General features: G+C 43.1%; 1 protein-coding gene across 1 annotated transcript; it reads right to left on the bottom strand.

Annotated features, from left to right (window-relative positions):
* Nucleotides 1-152: 152 nt before the first annotated feature.
* Nucleotides 153-12696, bottom strand: LOC124012390 (glycoprotein endo-alpha-1,2-mannosidase-like protein). Its single transcript, XM_046325964.1, has 4 exons — nucleotides 10748-12696; nucleotides 10397-10506; nucleotides 5764-5840; nucleotides 153-2510 (listed from the first exon to the last, which is right to left on the bottom strand). Exons 1-4 carry the CDS (start codon nucleotides 11253-11255, stop codon nucleotides 1874-1876), a joined length of 1332 nt encoding a protein of 443 aa, XP_046181920.1. The 5' UTR covers nucleotides 11256-12696; the 3' UTR covers nucleotides 153-1873.
* Between the last annotated feature and the right edge of the window lie 3287 nt (nucleotides 12697-15983).

Raw genomic sequence — 15983 nt, 5'->3', positions numbered from 1 at the left:
GTTGAGAAGGGACTAGGCAGCCTGCTACGGCTTGACAATGATAGAAGAGCGTGTTACAGGACAGGCTTCTTCCCAGATGGTGGGTCTGACCCTTGCTGATTCGGTTGAGTCGAAACCACCCTATTTCAAACACACCAAAGATTCCCACATAGTAACCAGACAATACGTTTATTTTTCACCATTTAAAAGTATTACAGGAAAGAATAAGTCCTCAATGTCAGAATGTCTCCAAGCTCACCCACACTACACAAACCCCAGTGGCTATATCATTACTGTGGCGATCATCACAACAGAACTCATCTGAAAGTCACTCAAAACAGGCTATTTCTTGGCACTAACATAAGTTGACTTAAACCAACCAATGAAACTTTGTACAAAAGTATTTGTGTTGTGTATTCAGATGTAAAATAAAAATAATTAAAAAACAGGCATCGGGATGAAATTCACATAAATGGAAAAGTTCATTTGAGAGAAGAACAGAAGAGTTGACAAAAACAGAGACAGGTTCAATCATGAGTGTACCCTGAATCCCAAACCAACCCCTAGCCCCCTCCCCCTAGATGCTTCTGCAGATCTGAGAGGATTGGATTGGTGTAAGCAACCTTCATCTTGCCCAATGATAGGCAAGGTGGAATTGTTGCTAAGCCAATGGTGTGAGCAGTCTCAGTCCCACTTGCTCCACTGAAAAGCATACGCTACTTGTATTTATTTGGATAGTGAAGATAAAATGTGTACATTTGGCTCTATACTCCAGCATTTTGGAATTGAGATCAAATGTTTCATGTGAGGCGACTACTGAATGTCACCTTTTATTTGAGGGCATTTTACGTATCATACGTATCAGTTTTACAGTTTAGAAATAAAACACTTCTGTATGTAGTCCCCCCATTTGAATAAAATACATATTCTTATAAGTATTTGGACAAATTCACTTGTAGTGTATTAAAGTAGTCAAAAGTGTATACCCCCCCAGAAAAATATATATGCTAAGCTCTCACCATTACCAATAACAGGGGAGGATTAGCATTTTTGGGGTGGGTATGATCTCTGTTCCTCTGTAACTTTCTCACTCATCATTATTCAGGATATATTCATTACTATCCATAATCATGGCAGCATCCACATTTAATGTAGAAGTGTTCAGAAACATCTATTCTTATTTACAATAAAAGTGACTCCAGTACATTATTCACCATTCAGTTCTATTGGGCAAAATCTGTAACACATAATATGTAACACAACCAAAACAAACTGCAAATGCATCCAACAAGTTTATAGAGTCACAAGCTTGACGTAGTCATTGCGTGCTTTGAATATGGGACCAAATACTAAACGTTTGAATAATATGCTATAAGTTCAATTGTCCAAATACTTATGAGAGGGAAAAAACACATTTGAATGGGGAGGGGACTAGATACATTAAGGTTTTCATTTCTAAATGGTAAAACATATGTATGAAAATACCCTCAAATAAAAGGTGACATGCTGTACTCTCGCCTCATATTAAAAACAAATCTCAAATCCAAAATGCTGGAGTATGGGGCCAAATTGACATTTTTTTGCTTCACTGTCAAAATAAATATGGTTTATATTCACAAGGACCCAAAATACCCAGCAATGAGGCCACTCCAAACCCTTTTCTCACTACCATGCTGAACCAAACTGTGTTGGCTGTGCTATTTTCTTTCAATTTTTAAAAATGTTTCAGCAGGTTCCAGTGACTATGGTGGATAGTAACCACTAACCAGGACAGCTCAGTATAGTTTGGCTCGGCTCAGCTCAGAAATGTGAAAAGCTCCTCAGTTTTACTCGCTCCAGTCACACCCAAAAGGTATTATTCCCATCGACCCAGTCCAGTCAGGACTCCTGTCCTCTACATGAGCCACTTGTCTTTCTCCTTGTTGAAGTGTTCGGCCCACTTCCTGGTGAGTTCCAGGTATAGATCTGACCGGTGGGGCTGGTAGTCCAGATACAGCCGTGTCACCGTCTTCCTGGGCACCGCCTTCTCAATCTGTGTCCCCTCGTGCCACTCGTTGAACGACGTGATGGTCACGATCTCCGGCCGCACCGACAGCGCAGCCTGTAGGCTGGTCTCATAATAGCGTCCGTTGACCCTGTTCCTCGTGTTGTGGTTGTTCCATGGCCTCACTGCGGTGTCAACGTATCCCGGCCCGGCGCTGGGCACAAACAGGAGGTTATTACCGTCACAGAAGTCCTTGACCGCCTTCCAGTTCTGGTGAGAGGAGCCGAAGGAGAAGCCGTTGGAGGCAAAGTATGTATACATGCCGTCGAAGCCACCGGCCAGGATGTCGTGTTTGTGGCGTTCCTCTACGACCAGGGCGAGGAAGACGCCATCGTAGGGCGTACCGCGGAGGGTGTGGGCGCCGGCGGGGTGGAGCAGGTCGGCCCAGGCCTCAGGCGGGGTCAGGTAGGAGTCGTAGACATAGAACAGAGGAAGGATCCGCCCCGTGGTCGACCTGAAGCGGTAGAAGGCGCCATGGTTCCCATACCTATTGAGGTCAAGATTTTGTTTACTTTAGTTCATGTTTACTTATTCAGCTAGAAGCTGAATTGCAGTATACATACAAATCACACTTATTTTTATAGAGAAGTGAACAAGCAAGATGGAAAACATATCATGACTCCATAGGTAGCCAATCTTCCACTCCCAATGTGTATCACCCACATGGGTGATTCGATTTTACAGTCAGAGATTATTATATAAAAATGTGTTGTTGTTTTACACTTGTTACAAAGCAGGAGGTTCTGCCAACACAAGGGTTCTCAATTGAGTGAAGTGCCAGATGTCTACAGAAAATGCTATTATGTGAAATGGTGCTATTATTTTCAAGAGCAAATTTGGAATGTGTGAACACTGTAGATGGAGAGATCAGCATTTATAAATGTACCCTCCATCTCCCACTCTCATTCTCTCTGTGGTTTATTTTCAGGCAGATGGCTAGCACAGTTGCTTTTGCAGAAGTTGGCCTCAGTCACGATCATCACTGTTCAGTTAGCTTGACTACGATACGCTAACCCTCCTGCCGCCCACAGAGGGTGTCCAAAGGTTGGGACAATGTTAAGGTGGATCACTATCATGCCTCATTATATAAAACATCTCATATTCATATTTCTGTTCTCTACTGGTCTAGCCTGCTCTCGATCTGTTGGTGCACTGTAACCGGTTCCTACAAATGTAACATCTTAATTTGATCATCCTGTAGCAGGAGAACTTTCCTGCAATGCAGGAAATGTTAAACTTGTAGTGTATTTGAGGGTTAAAAAGGCTTCTAAAGTTTGTAATTTCCACTTTGAAATTTCAGACTTGATTTTCCCTTACGAAAAGTGTATCAACCCCATACAAAAATGTCCATACATTTTTATCCACATAATAATTCACATACCTATTGCTGCATGATTATTATCCTGCTGTAGTAAACTGGCTCAAATGAAGATCCTACATACAGTGGGGCAAAAAAGTATTTAGTCAGCCACCAATTATGCAAGTTCTCCCACTTAAAAAGATGAGGCCTGTAATTTATCATAGGTACACTTCAACTATGACAGACAAAGGGGGAAAAAATCAAGAAAATCACATTGTAGGATTGTTAATGAATTTATTTGCAAATTATGGTGGAAAATAAGTATTTGGTCATTAACAAAAGTTTATCTCAATACTTTGTTATATACCCTTTGTTGACAATGACAGACGGTTTCTGTAAGTCTTCACAAGGTTTTAACACACTGTTGCTGGTATTTTGGCCCATTCCTCCATGCAGATTTCCTATAGAGCAGTGATGTTTTGGGGCTGTTGCTGGGCAACGCAGACTTTCAACTCACTCCAAAGATTTTCTACGGGATTGATATCTGGAGACTGGCTAGGCCACTCCAGGACCTTGAAATGCTTCTTACGAAGCCACTCCTTCGTTGCCCGGGCGGTGTGTTTGGGATCATTGACATGCTGAAAGACCCAGCCACGTTTCATCTTCAATGCCCTTGCTGATGGAAGGAGGTTTTCACTCAAAATGTCACGATACATGGCCCCAATCATTCTTTCCTTTACACGGATCAGTCGTCCTGGTCCCTTTGCAGAAAAACAGCCCCAAAGCATGATGTTTCCACCCGCATGCTTCACAGTAGGTATGGTGTTCTTTGGATGCAACTTAGCATTCTTTGTCCTCCAAACACGACGAGTTGAGTTTTTACCAAAAAGTACTATTTTGGTTTCATCTGACCATATGATATTCTCCCAATCTTCTTCTGGATCATCCAAATGCTTTCTAGCAAACTTCAGACGGGCCTGGACATGTACTGGCTTAAGCAGGGGGACGCGTCTGGCACTGCAGGATTTGAGTCCCTGGCAGCGTAGTGTGTTACTGATGGTAGGCTTTGTTACTTTGGTCCCAGCTCTCTGCAGGTCATTCACTACGTCCCCCCGTGTGGTTCTGGGATTTTTGCTCACCGTTCTTGTGATCATTTTGACCCCACGGGGTGAGATCTTGCATGGAGCCCCAGATCGAGGGAGATCATCAGTGGTCTTGTATGTCTTCCATTTCCTAATAATTGCTCCCACAGTTGATTTCTTCAAACCAAGCCGCTTACCTATTGCAGATTCAGTCTTCCCAGCCTGGTGCAGGTCTACAATTTTGTTTCTGGTATCCATTGACAGCTCTTTGGTCTTGGCCATAGTGGAGTTTGGAGTGTGACTGTTTGAGGTTGTCTTTTATACTGATAAAAGTTCAAACAGGTGCCATTAATACAGGTAACGAGTGGAGGACAAAGGAGCCTCTTAAAGAAGAAGTTACAGGTCTGTGAAAGCCAGAAATATTGTTTGTAGGTGACTAAATACTTATTTTCCACCGTAATTTGCAAATAAATTAATTAAAAATCCTACAATGTGATTTTCTAGACTTTTTTCTAATTTTGTCTGTCATAGTTGAAGTGTACTTACGATGAAAATGACAGGCCTCTCGTTTTTTAAGTGGGAGAACTTGCACAATTGGTGGCTGACTAAATACTTTTTTGCCCCACTATGTATAGTCGTTGTTATAAATATGTTTGGCATGACAATGACCATGGGAGTTGACAAGACTGCACAAACAGATATGGGACCTGCAGGCTACTACTGGTCTCTTCCAAAGCCAAACTATTTTCATACATTTTCCCACAGGTACTAATCTTTTAGTGTCGCTATCAATTGTCTCAAGCCCTCTAAGTAATACTCTAAAAATGCAAGTGAAATCAGGTCAAAGGCCACTTGCATTTCATTCCTTAACCTCCTTTAGACCTGAAGAAGACTCAGATTTCTCCAGATCAAAGTCACTGGAAATTGACATGGGAAGCAGAGCTCTGACCTTTGGCTGAAAGTAAGTGATAAGAGCATCTTAATCTGTGTGAGTTTGAGAAAGAGAAGGGGGGGAGTGAGAGTGGAGAGGAGAAATGGAGTGGCTGGATGTACAGAACAGTCGAAGTCCAACCTGCTTGTTAATGTGTATCTCAGTTAGTAGAGCATGGCGTTTGCAATGCCAGGGTTGTGGGTTTGATTCCCACGGGGGACCAGTATGGGGAAAAAAAGTGTGAAAATGTATGTCGCTCTGGTTAAGTGTCTGCTAAATGACCAAAAAACATGTAAATGATCTAGCGAGTAAGAGGAATGGAGAGATGTGTGAATTGTTTAAGATGATGTAGTTTCAATGATGTAGTTTGAGAGAGAGAGAGAGAAGAGGACATGTTGATGCATAGGACACTGGAAGGTCAACCTACTTGTCAATTATGTATTTGATGTTATCGTACATGCTGTGGTCAGTCCGTCCCTTGTACGGCTGGATGTGGAACGCCACCTGTGGGAACCGAGTACAGATACGGATCATTATAAACTCTTAATAAAGAGGACAATACTGTCTGCAGTACACATTTTCATAGTCTTTGAAACATTATTATATCACTTGAATGTAAACACTGTCCTGTAAATGAAGACGTAATGAAAAGCAATGTTCACATTCATTAGTATATCAGCACATTTCCATTTTATTGTTGCATTGAAATGCAGTAAGGCATTGACTGTTCAATGCACTGGCATAGAGAAAGAACAAGTACTGTCGATACCTCGCTTTCCAACAAAGTCACTGTATTTATACACTGTTAGAAAAAAGGCTTCCAAAAGGTTTCTTCAGCTGTCCCCAGCAGGATAATTATTTCTGGTTCCAGGTAGAGCCATTTTTGGTTCCATGTAGAACCCTCTGTGGAAAGGGTTATACATGAAACACAAAAGGGTTTTGCAAATGGTTATCCTATGGGGACAGCCAAATAATACTTTTAGGTTCTAGATAGCACCTTTTTTTAAAGAGTGTATTATACAGTATGTTCTGTATGTTGACTTTGTCTGTATTGTTTGTACAATGTCTTCATGGCAGCACCTTCTCACTAAGTTATATTCTGGGTATGTGTTAATGTACTATGCGAATAAAGTGATTCTGATTATTGTTCATAACCAATGCATTTCGCCATGTTGCCCTACAACTGGCATATCCATCGGTAAATAGTACTCTCTTAGAAAAAGGTTCTTCGGCTGTCCCCATAGGAAACCCCTTTGAATAAACCTTTTTGGTTCCATGTAGAACCCTTTCATTTACATTACATTACATTTAAGTCATTTAGCAGACGCTCTTATCCAGAGCGACTTACAAATTGGTGCATTCACCTTATGACATCCAGTGGGACAGTCACTTAACAATAGTGCATCTAAAACTTAGGGGGGGGGTGGGGTGAGAGGGATTACTTAACCTATCCTAGGTATTCCTTAAAGAGGTGGGGTTTCAGGTGTCTCCGGAAGGTGGTGATTGACTCCGCTGTCCTGGCGTCGTGAGGGAGTTTGTTCCACCATTGGGGGGGCCAGGGCAGCGAACAGTTTTGACTGGGCTGAGCGGGAGCTGTACTTCCTCAGTGGTAGGGAGGCGAGCAGGCCAGAGGTGGATGAACGCAGTGCCCTTGTTTGGGTGTAGGGCCTGATCAGAGCCTGGAGGTACTGAGGTGCCGTTCCCCTCACAGCTCCGTAGGCAAGCACCATGGTCTTGTAGCGGATGCGAGCTTCAACTGGAAGCCAGTGGAGAGAACGGAGGAGCGGGGTGACGTGAGAGAACTTGGGAAGGTTGAACACCAGACGGGCTGCGGCGTTCTGGATGAGTTGAAGGGGTTTAATGGCACAGGCAGGGAGCCCAGCCAACAGCGAGTTGCAGTAATCCAGACGGGAGATGACAAGTGCCTGGATTAGGACCTGCGCCGCTTCCTGTGTGAGGCAGGGTCGTACTCTGCGGATGTTGTAGAGCATGAACCTACAGGAACGGGCCACCGCCTTGATGTTAGTTGAGAGAGGTTTCCAGAGAGGTTTCTACATGGAACACATCGAGTTATCTTTTTCTAAGAGTATGGAACCTGTTCCTCAGGGAATTCATGTGCAATATGTGTTTAATCAAATGTCATGGACTCCAGTGTCCTTCCTGAATAACAGATGAAATTGACCCTGTCAGACTAGAGTGCCAGAGTCCTCTGGGCTGGGATCAGCCAATCAGAGATTGCCTATAACTGGCAGATCATCTATAAATCCTTCTCTTACTCCAGGGCCTCTGTGTCTCTATGTGTGTGCTCCTGGCGATGGGAGAGCTTGTATCTCAAGTGTAAAGATATAAGGTGATAGAATGGCGCAGGGCAGGAGCTAAGTTCTTGAAAATGTAAAAAAAAGACTGGAAGAAGAAGAAGAGCAAACCACTGAAGCAGAGGTTCTTAGCTCCCTGCAGTCATCTCCAATATCCAAACTCAGGATCTCACCCTCTCTGTCATGTCTTAAGTGATCCTCTATCCTCCTCGAAGAAAAGAAAAGTGATTTGGAGATCTATTCCTTCCAGTGGTACTCCAGGGAACCTTATCTTGCTGGATATAGATAATGAGCACGATACTTACTGCTCTCTACTTTAAAGCAATAATACTCTCTCCCTTAAAGTATTACCTAAGGCCGTTTTCTCTCTGTGCCTCTGTCTTTGCTGCAACTGAGAGACAATGCCTGCCAACCTTTCAATGAACCACTCAAGGACCTTGGAGATACAGTAGATGACATACATATAAAGTCTATACATCCAACCAGGATGAAATCCCTTGAGGTTTCAAAACAATTTTTCAAGGGAGACCACATACCAGAACCTTGAAGGGTCAACAGGGAGTCTCTCAGCATTCAAATGACTGATTGCGGTGTGACACAGATTGCTGTGAATGATTCAAATGACATGAATGGGACTGTGGCAGCAGGGCTGACATACTGCTGAGTGGTGGCTGCCCTCTCTCACCCCAGGGTTAGACAAGCCTGATCCCATATCTGTTTGGGATGTATAGCCTACACCTACTGTCATTGTCGAGAGAGCACAAACATATTTGGGACCAGGGTTAAACTGCCTGACGACTAGGAAGTTTACCTCAGCTGCTGTATAGCAAAATGTCCACTTCAGCTCACCGACAACCGCTGATAGAACCGTCGAGCCATGAAGGAGCGTGGCGGGCTACATAGAAAGGAAAGAACACCCACTCCCTCCCTCTAGCTCTCTTTCATAAAGAGTTTCCATGGCAACACTGTGTTTGGCACGGCAGCAACCAGGCTCACTCGATCGCCGAGCCGTCAGTTTGTGTCTTTGGCCTCAGAAAGGCCGAGCGGCAAGGTGAGCTGATGTGCTGTTCAATCTGTCGCTTTCCTCAGCTGAATAAACTGTGTGTGTGTGTGTGCGTGCGTGCGCCTCTACTGGAGATGAGAAGCTGTTTTTCAGTTTGTTCACACGTTGTGCTGTGTAGTGAGAACAGATTCTCCTATTAGCATTCTGCCCTCAGGTGCAGCTACGCTGACTGTAAACTGGGAACGTCGATCTTTATTGAAACATCTAAATATTTACACAGATGTTTGTTTTGTCATTGTTTTTTTTGTGAGACGTAATAATAAGCTAGGCCCGAGGCAGTTTAATGTTTACACATTAAGCTCTGTATATTCTTATTCATGATTTAAGGTGATGATCATGTAAACAAAGTCAGTGAATGGAACAGTCCGTGTGCATATTAAAGGCTTTATGAGTAGAAAAGACAGGTCGGCACAGATACACTGAGGACGTATGCAAGAAAAGAGAGATCTCAGTCCCTCTACCTCAACCTATAATTCCTGTGTGGCAGGGATTCTGCAACACTGGTTGGAACAGAACATTGCAGCGTTAGCCCTCAGGTTAGTCATACAGAGATACAAACCGTTACTGTTGTGGAAGTCCCAGACAGACCTACAGTGCTTCTCATTATTCATGCAATTCCACACTACACACACGGTTGGAAGTGAAGTCTGCACTGTCTTCTGCAAAATGTAGGCCTGACATATTCTACATATGAAAGCGAATGGAAAGAAGAACCTTGGGCTATATTTAAATAAATGCATGCACTGTACTGCATGCTATGGGTTTATGCAGTGTGTGCGTGCGTGCGTGCGAGAGTGAGAGAGAGAGAGAGAGACCATCTCGTGCCATGCACACAGGCCTCAGGCTGCATGATCAGCCCCAGTTATGCCTTGGAGGCCAATGCTGTGTGTGTGTTTGTGCGTGCGTGTGTGTGTGTACAGAACATCTCTAATTGCTTCAATAGACTGAATGTCAAACAGTACACAGTGCCTTGAACGGTATCCCCTGAGTCACTCCTCAGTCAATTAGAAACGGTCTTTCTTCGGTTTTAAAATACTGAAGAAAAACAAAGTCTGCCTTCATAGGACCTTGTGAAGCACCCAAAGACTTGGGATGTTGTTGAAGAAATGTGTTTTCTCTGACTACATCAATAACATACAAGATGGAGGAAGAAAGTGGGCTAGAACAGATGGTTTTAGGTATAGAAAATACATTCCAAAACCAACATCACACACTTCACCCTAAAAAAGAAATGCATTGTGTTTGTCTTTGGTGGAACACAGTGAATTTATACATACACAGTGGCTGTTTTTGTAGTGTGAATATTTCAAAGTGTATGTATTTAGTTAGGTACAAAGGCCAGGACTGATACTCAGACTACTACAACAAAGGTCTGAGTTAACGTAGTCTCTTCTGACAGACTGTTACAGAAGAATGTAGGTCTATTTTCTGAATCTCAAGTTTAGGATGTGAGCGAACAACATAACCCTTAACCACCTACCAACCAATCATCACTGCCAGACGGCCGGTCAGCCAGCCAGGGTTGAGGCCAATTCCTTTTGAATTCAATCCATTCCAGAAGAAAACTGAAATTCCAATTGACTGAATTGGAAAGGAATCGACCCCAACCCTGTAGCCAGACATTTATTTCTTCAGTAAAGCACCAGAAAGTGTAAAAACATACCGGTTCTATCACCAGTTACCTTGATGCTGTGTCTGTGGGCAGCGTCCATGACAGCAGGCACCAGGTCTTCACATGGCTCACCATGGTTGTCTGCAATGCCAGGCGGGTACCAAGACAGAACCAGTACCCCTGGGGCAAAACAGTTAGTGAGGACACTCTCTGGTATGACTATTGACAGAAGGGTAGGTCTATAACACATCCCCTTTCATATGAAAGCTCAAGAGCATTAGGTGCACAACATTGGTGCAGATTGAATGGGGGAGTTTAAGTGAAGCTACGTCAATATTTGAGAGCTACAGTATCATGTCCAGGACACCGCTTGATAATGATATTTCAGTTTGGATGGGTTAGTCGTGCCGAAATCCCTTACCTGCTGCAGCCGCTTCAATCTGCGACATGTGTGACTCCAGCACGGTGGGGTCTCTGGAACTGTATGGTCCTAGCTCCGGGTAGAAACTCGACGCTATGTCCTCCGGAGGACTATGTCTTCCTTTGGCGTGGCTGGCGGCGATCTTAGGGTCCCAGTGCGGCACTAGAACATGGTCCCAGTGAATATATTTACCGTCCATCTGTGGGGTGCCATACCACAGGTAATAGAAGATTTGTACATCGTAGAATATACTGTAGTCACGGTCGGATTTTGTGAAGACGACTTTGGTGTCACTGGCTAGATGGGGCTGACCAGGGGAAACTACCATGTCGTTTGAAACTGGCCGTCGCCGGTCACCTCCTCTTTCCCCCACAAACTCTCCCATTCCCGGGGCCAGGTCTGAGAAGCCATCGCTGGGTTTCAGTGTCCTGAGGCCCATCATGGTCCCGAAGATGAAGAGGGTGAATAAGAAAAGTGCAATGAAAGCTTTCTTGCGCAGCCGTGTCATTTTGGTAGCTGTCCGTAGTGCTGAAGGAAGCCTAGTAGAACGCTCTGTGCTGAGGGAAGCCTAGTAGAACGCTCTGTGCTGAGGGAAGCCTAGTAGAACGCTCTGTGCTGAGGGAAGCCTAGTAGAACGCTCTGTGCTGAGGTGCTGAAGGAAGCCTAGTAGAACGCTCTGTGCTGAGGTGCTGAAGGAAGCCTAGTAGAACGCTCTGTGCTGAGGTGCTGAAGGAAGCCTAGTAGAATGGTCTGTGCTGAGGTGTTGAAGGAAGCCTAGTAGAATGGTCTATACTGAGGTGCTGAAGGAAGCCTAGTAGAATGCTTTGTGCTGAGGTGCTGAAGGAAGCCTAGTAGAATGCTCTGTGCTGAGGTGCTGAAGGAAGCCTAGTAGAATGGTCTGTACTGAGGTGCTGAAGGAAGCCTAGTAGAACGCTCTGTGCTGAGGTGCTGAAGGAAGCCTAGTAGAACGCTCTGTGCTGAAGGAAGCCTAGTAGAATGGTCTGTACTGAGGTGCTGAAGGAAGCCTAGTAGAACGCTCTGTGCTGAGGTGCTGAAGGAAGCCTCGTAGAACGCTCTGTGCTGAGGTGCCGAAGTGAATAGACAGCCAATCCGTTGAGTGCTTTCGTTGAAACTATAGCGTCGTTAGATCTATGTCAGTCTCTTCCATCAACATGTGAAGTCTTCAAGTATACACACTTAGCATGAGAAAAATGTGGGAAAAGCCACTCAATCTCTACAGTGGTTTGTGCGTTTCGTTGTAGAGTTCAGTGCCAGCGTTCGTGGCTTGAGTTCGATGTCTGACTTGAAGCGCAAAGAATCAAATGCATGTCCCTTCAAACATCTAAGATATAGCCTGTCAAACCATCACCGTTTCCTGGTAATGTGTTTTGAAACGAATCTCTCCTTTGTGTTACGTTTTCTGCTTCTATCAACGAATAGCATATATATCTCTAGCATTAAGGTTTAGCTTCTCCTAACGACTGACTGTCATTACCATTTCAGGGCATCGTCATATTAGGGTTTTTATGCTTTCCGACCGCCGAGAGTTCATTTGTGGATTCCACTGAGAGAAACAGAGAAAGCATGTCGCTCTGGTCGTATTTTAAAAGCCAATCTCTCTAGTTATTTTCCCCAAACTGTGCCTCCACACTCCCAGCTGCTCTTCTGGACTGTGAATTCATCACATAGTTCGCAGCACAGTTACCTTTGTCTTCTGCAAGTGCTCTCCGCTCGCGTGCTACCCATACCCCTTGTTTATCCGCGACTCTTATCTACCTCGATTATGCATTTGAACCTGCTCTTCCGGGAGCAAACCGTTATAATCCATCACATTTTCAGAACGGTAGAATTGGTCGACATTTAATTGTCTGCGCTAGGTCGATTTGCGGTTTTAGGCAGACAGATATAAAAACAATCGTTTTCTCGCCACACACAGAAGGAGGAGGAGGCTGAGCACAGCGCTCGATGGTGCGATGCGGGGGCGAGCAGAGTGGGAGGGATTAACCCTGGTTTTAAAATCTATGAATTAACCCCGCACACTGCCATGAGAGGAAAATAGAGCGCGCGTGGAACCAATGGTTAGCCTATTGCTTTTGCCTTTGTTCTGTAGCCTATGTGGTTACTTTGACTCAGTGTCTATGGATAGAAGTAGGCTACGTTGCATTCTCGTGCTATCCTTCTATTTCAAAATATCCTCCTATTTCAAAGCCTTTCTCTCACGGATCAGTTGGCTGTTCACACTATAGGCTATGTGGGCTATATGTTACAATATGGGCACATTGACTTACATCTACTATTTATTGAACAAAATAGATTCAACCTGTACGATTTTGGCTATATGATACAGCCTATGGCGAGAGGCTATAGAACACATTTTGTCAGTATATGTCAGTGGAGAGGGAAAGAGATGACATTTGAATAAAGATAAAATAACAGAGGGCTAAGGGCCCTTGTGTGGCCCCAGTTGAGCGCCTTTTCAAATGTATTTTGTTCCTTGCCAATAAAGACAACAGCAAAAGAATCTCAATCCTAAATCTTTGAAATAGCCTATTTCTGCTTGATCATTATTGCTTTTCACACAGGAGATTTCCAATTCCACGAAGCATCGGTGGGCTGAGTAGGTTTATGTCGAAAACATTACAACATTTAAATATGTAGAAGCTTTGAAGTTGACGGTTGAGATGAAAGATGATGCCACCCACTACATCCTTTTGGACGAGCTAGAAACCCTGGCAAGATTAGCTCCTGGGAGGCAGATAAATACCCACTCACACGGTGGATTAGTGCCGCAGCACTGGCAGCTGGCACTGGGAACCGGAGTGGACACCCACGGCTAGGATCTTCTCCTCGAATCAAGCCCACTGGCACAGCTCGCTTCTCTCCATAATAATCAGTTAGGCTTTTCTATTATGAAGGCCCCCTGACTGTGCTTGTGTTGATTTTGTTTATAGCCCAAGGCTTCTTATTTTTCATTGTTTTCTTATTTTTTAAAGGCTCAAATCTCATTAGCATATATAGTCAACAAAATGGTTTTTCATTATGTTATTCTATTGATGTTGTCTTCATTATGATTTGTATATGAGTGTGTCTTTAGGTTTCATGCACAAAAACATAGAAACTCTATCTGTTTAAATCAAACAAGCCTCGATCCAGTTTAGGCCTCTGCAAATTTGTAATGGAACCAGAGTGACATCTAGTGGGATGAGAGATACATTGTTTTACAGTAATCTTGTTGATGTGAGAAATATGACTGGTGAGGATCCGAGCCACACCGTATTAATAAAAGTGACAGGTTCAGTTGCATTCAGTGATGATAGAGAGGACTGATTTAATGTAATCTCTCACTGTATACATGCATATACATTTGTCACCACCAGGTGGAGTCTATGTATCATTAAAACGAGTTTGAATTGTGAGACGAATTGAAAGGTAGACTATAGCACCATGCACAACAAGGGATGGGTTCACAAAATGTTTACATGGGCGCTTTTCGTTATCGAATAACGATATCGATCGACACATGATCAGTTAAAATGTAAATAGAGACACCTTGAAGTGAATCATAAATCCCGTGTTCTAGCCCTGCAATTGACTTGATTCTGCATAGTGATTTGAATATTTGAAGCTTTATGAAAAAATGACACGTTGTGGTTTGATGTATGAACGCTTCTTCTGACTAGTGGTCTTCGTTGAGCGCCAAATGTAACTTTCAGAAATCATCAACAGTATGTTTTTAGAGGTTTCACTTTAGTGGTAAGAGCTGTCCAAGGTGCTGAAATAGTCTAGTGGTTAGAGCGTTCATGACCGTAAGCGAAACGTCGCTGGTTCGAATACCCAAGCCGACAAAGTAAAAAGTATTTCGATATGCCCTGGAGCAAAGCACTTAACTCTAATTTGCTCCAGGGGCTCTGTACTGACCCTATAAAATAACGAATTTCACTCCACCTATCCAGACCAGTCAAACGTTTGGACACACCTACTTATTCAATTATTATTTATTTTTAAATTAAAAAATATATATATTTTCTACATTGTAGAACAACCCCTCCAAACTGTGTAAAGCTGTCATCAAGGCAAAGGGTGGCTACTTTGACGAATCTTAAATATAAAATATATTTTGTTTTGTTTAACACTGTATTGGTTACTACAGGATTCCATGTGTGTTATTCGCTATTATTGTACAATGTAGAAAATAGTAAAAATAAAGAAAAACCCTGGAATGAGTAGGTGTGTCCAAACTTTTGACTGGTACTGTATATACATATAAATGCTACTTTAACATTTGTTGTCAAATGCCAGCCAGAAATGTTCTCTGCTCTGACACACACACACACACACACACACACACACACACACACACACACACACACACACACACACACACACACACACACACACACACACACACACACACACACACACACACACACACACACACACACACACACACACACACACACACACACACACACACACACACACACACACACACACACAGAGACACACACACACACAGAGAGAGACACACACACACACAGAGAGAGACACACACACACACACAGAGAGACACACACACACAGAGAGACATACACACACACAACTGTAGAATATCTAAAATTCTTATGTGAAAATTAACTTGTTAGTACCTCTGTTGCTCAACCCCTATTGGCAGATAATCAGCAAAACCACCAGACAGTGTCACAGTAGTTTGATGTATTGGCTCTCTCAGCAGATGGCCTGGAGATGGACTGTCTTACCTGACTTCAACAAGTAACAACACATTAACCAATCAAACACTCTAAGCTACATGTTATTCCATGTTAAAAACAGTTAACATGCAAACAGAATGTATAGGATATGTAGCTTATTACAGTTTTTTTTCAATCACTTTGCTACAATTTTCACAAGTATGTTGTACATTTTCACAACACTGAACACAAAAATGGAAACAAATCATCAAATTGACTAATGTTTCAAAACTCTAAGCACTTTTTAATTGACTGAGTACTGCAAAACAATTCAAAGTCTCTTGTTCACTGCATCAAATCGCTCTTTCAGTTTACATACATATTCATAAATATTCTTGTAATTGGCTAACAATACATACATTTAACTATCACTTAACAGATCAGAACTGCTGAACACTGTAAAATGTTTTATTTTCACATCATAAACTTATCAATTTAGGTTGGAAGGTTCAACCAAATCCTATACGGATGTGGCTGTAAATACTACA

This window comes from Oncorhynchus gorbuscha, linkage group LG24 (genome assembly GCF_021184085.1).
Source record: "Oncorhynchus gorbuscha isolate QuinsamMale2020 ecotype Even-year linkage group LG24, OgorEven_v1.0, whole genome shotgun sequence".
Classification (NCBI taxonomy): Eukaryota; Metazoa; Chordata; class Actinopteri; order Salmoniformes; family Salmonidae; genus Oncorhynchus; species Oncorhynchus gorbuscha.
This window is presented reverse-complemented; position numbering and strand designations above follow the sequence as displayed.

Bases quoted from the DNA above. Each gene is read 5' to 3' on its own strand.
- LOC124012390 (XM_046325964.1), bottom strand. From the start codon at position 11,255: ATGACACGGCTGCGCAAGAAAGCTTTCATTGCACTTTTCTTATTCACC. The intron at 10,507-10,747 runs GTAAGGGATTTC...GTTTTGCCCCAG, and splicing joins GATTGAAGCGGCTGCAGCAG to GGGTACTGGTTCTGTCTTGG. The intron at 2,511-5,763 runs GTAGGTTGACCT...TGACCTCAATAG, and splicing joins ATCAAATACATAATTGACAA to GTATGGGAACCATGGCGCCT.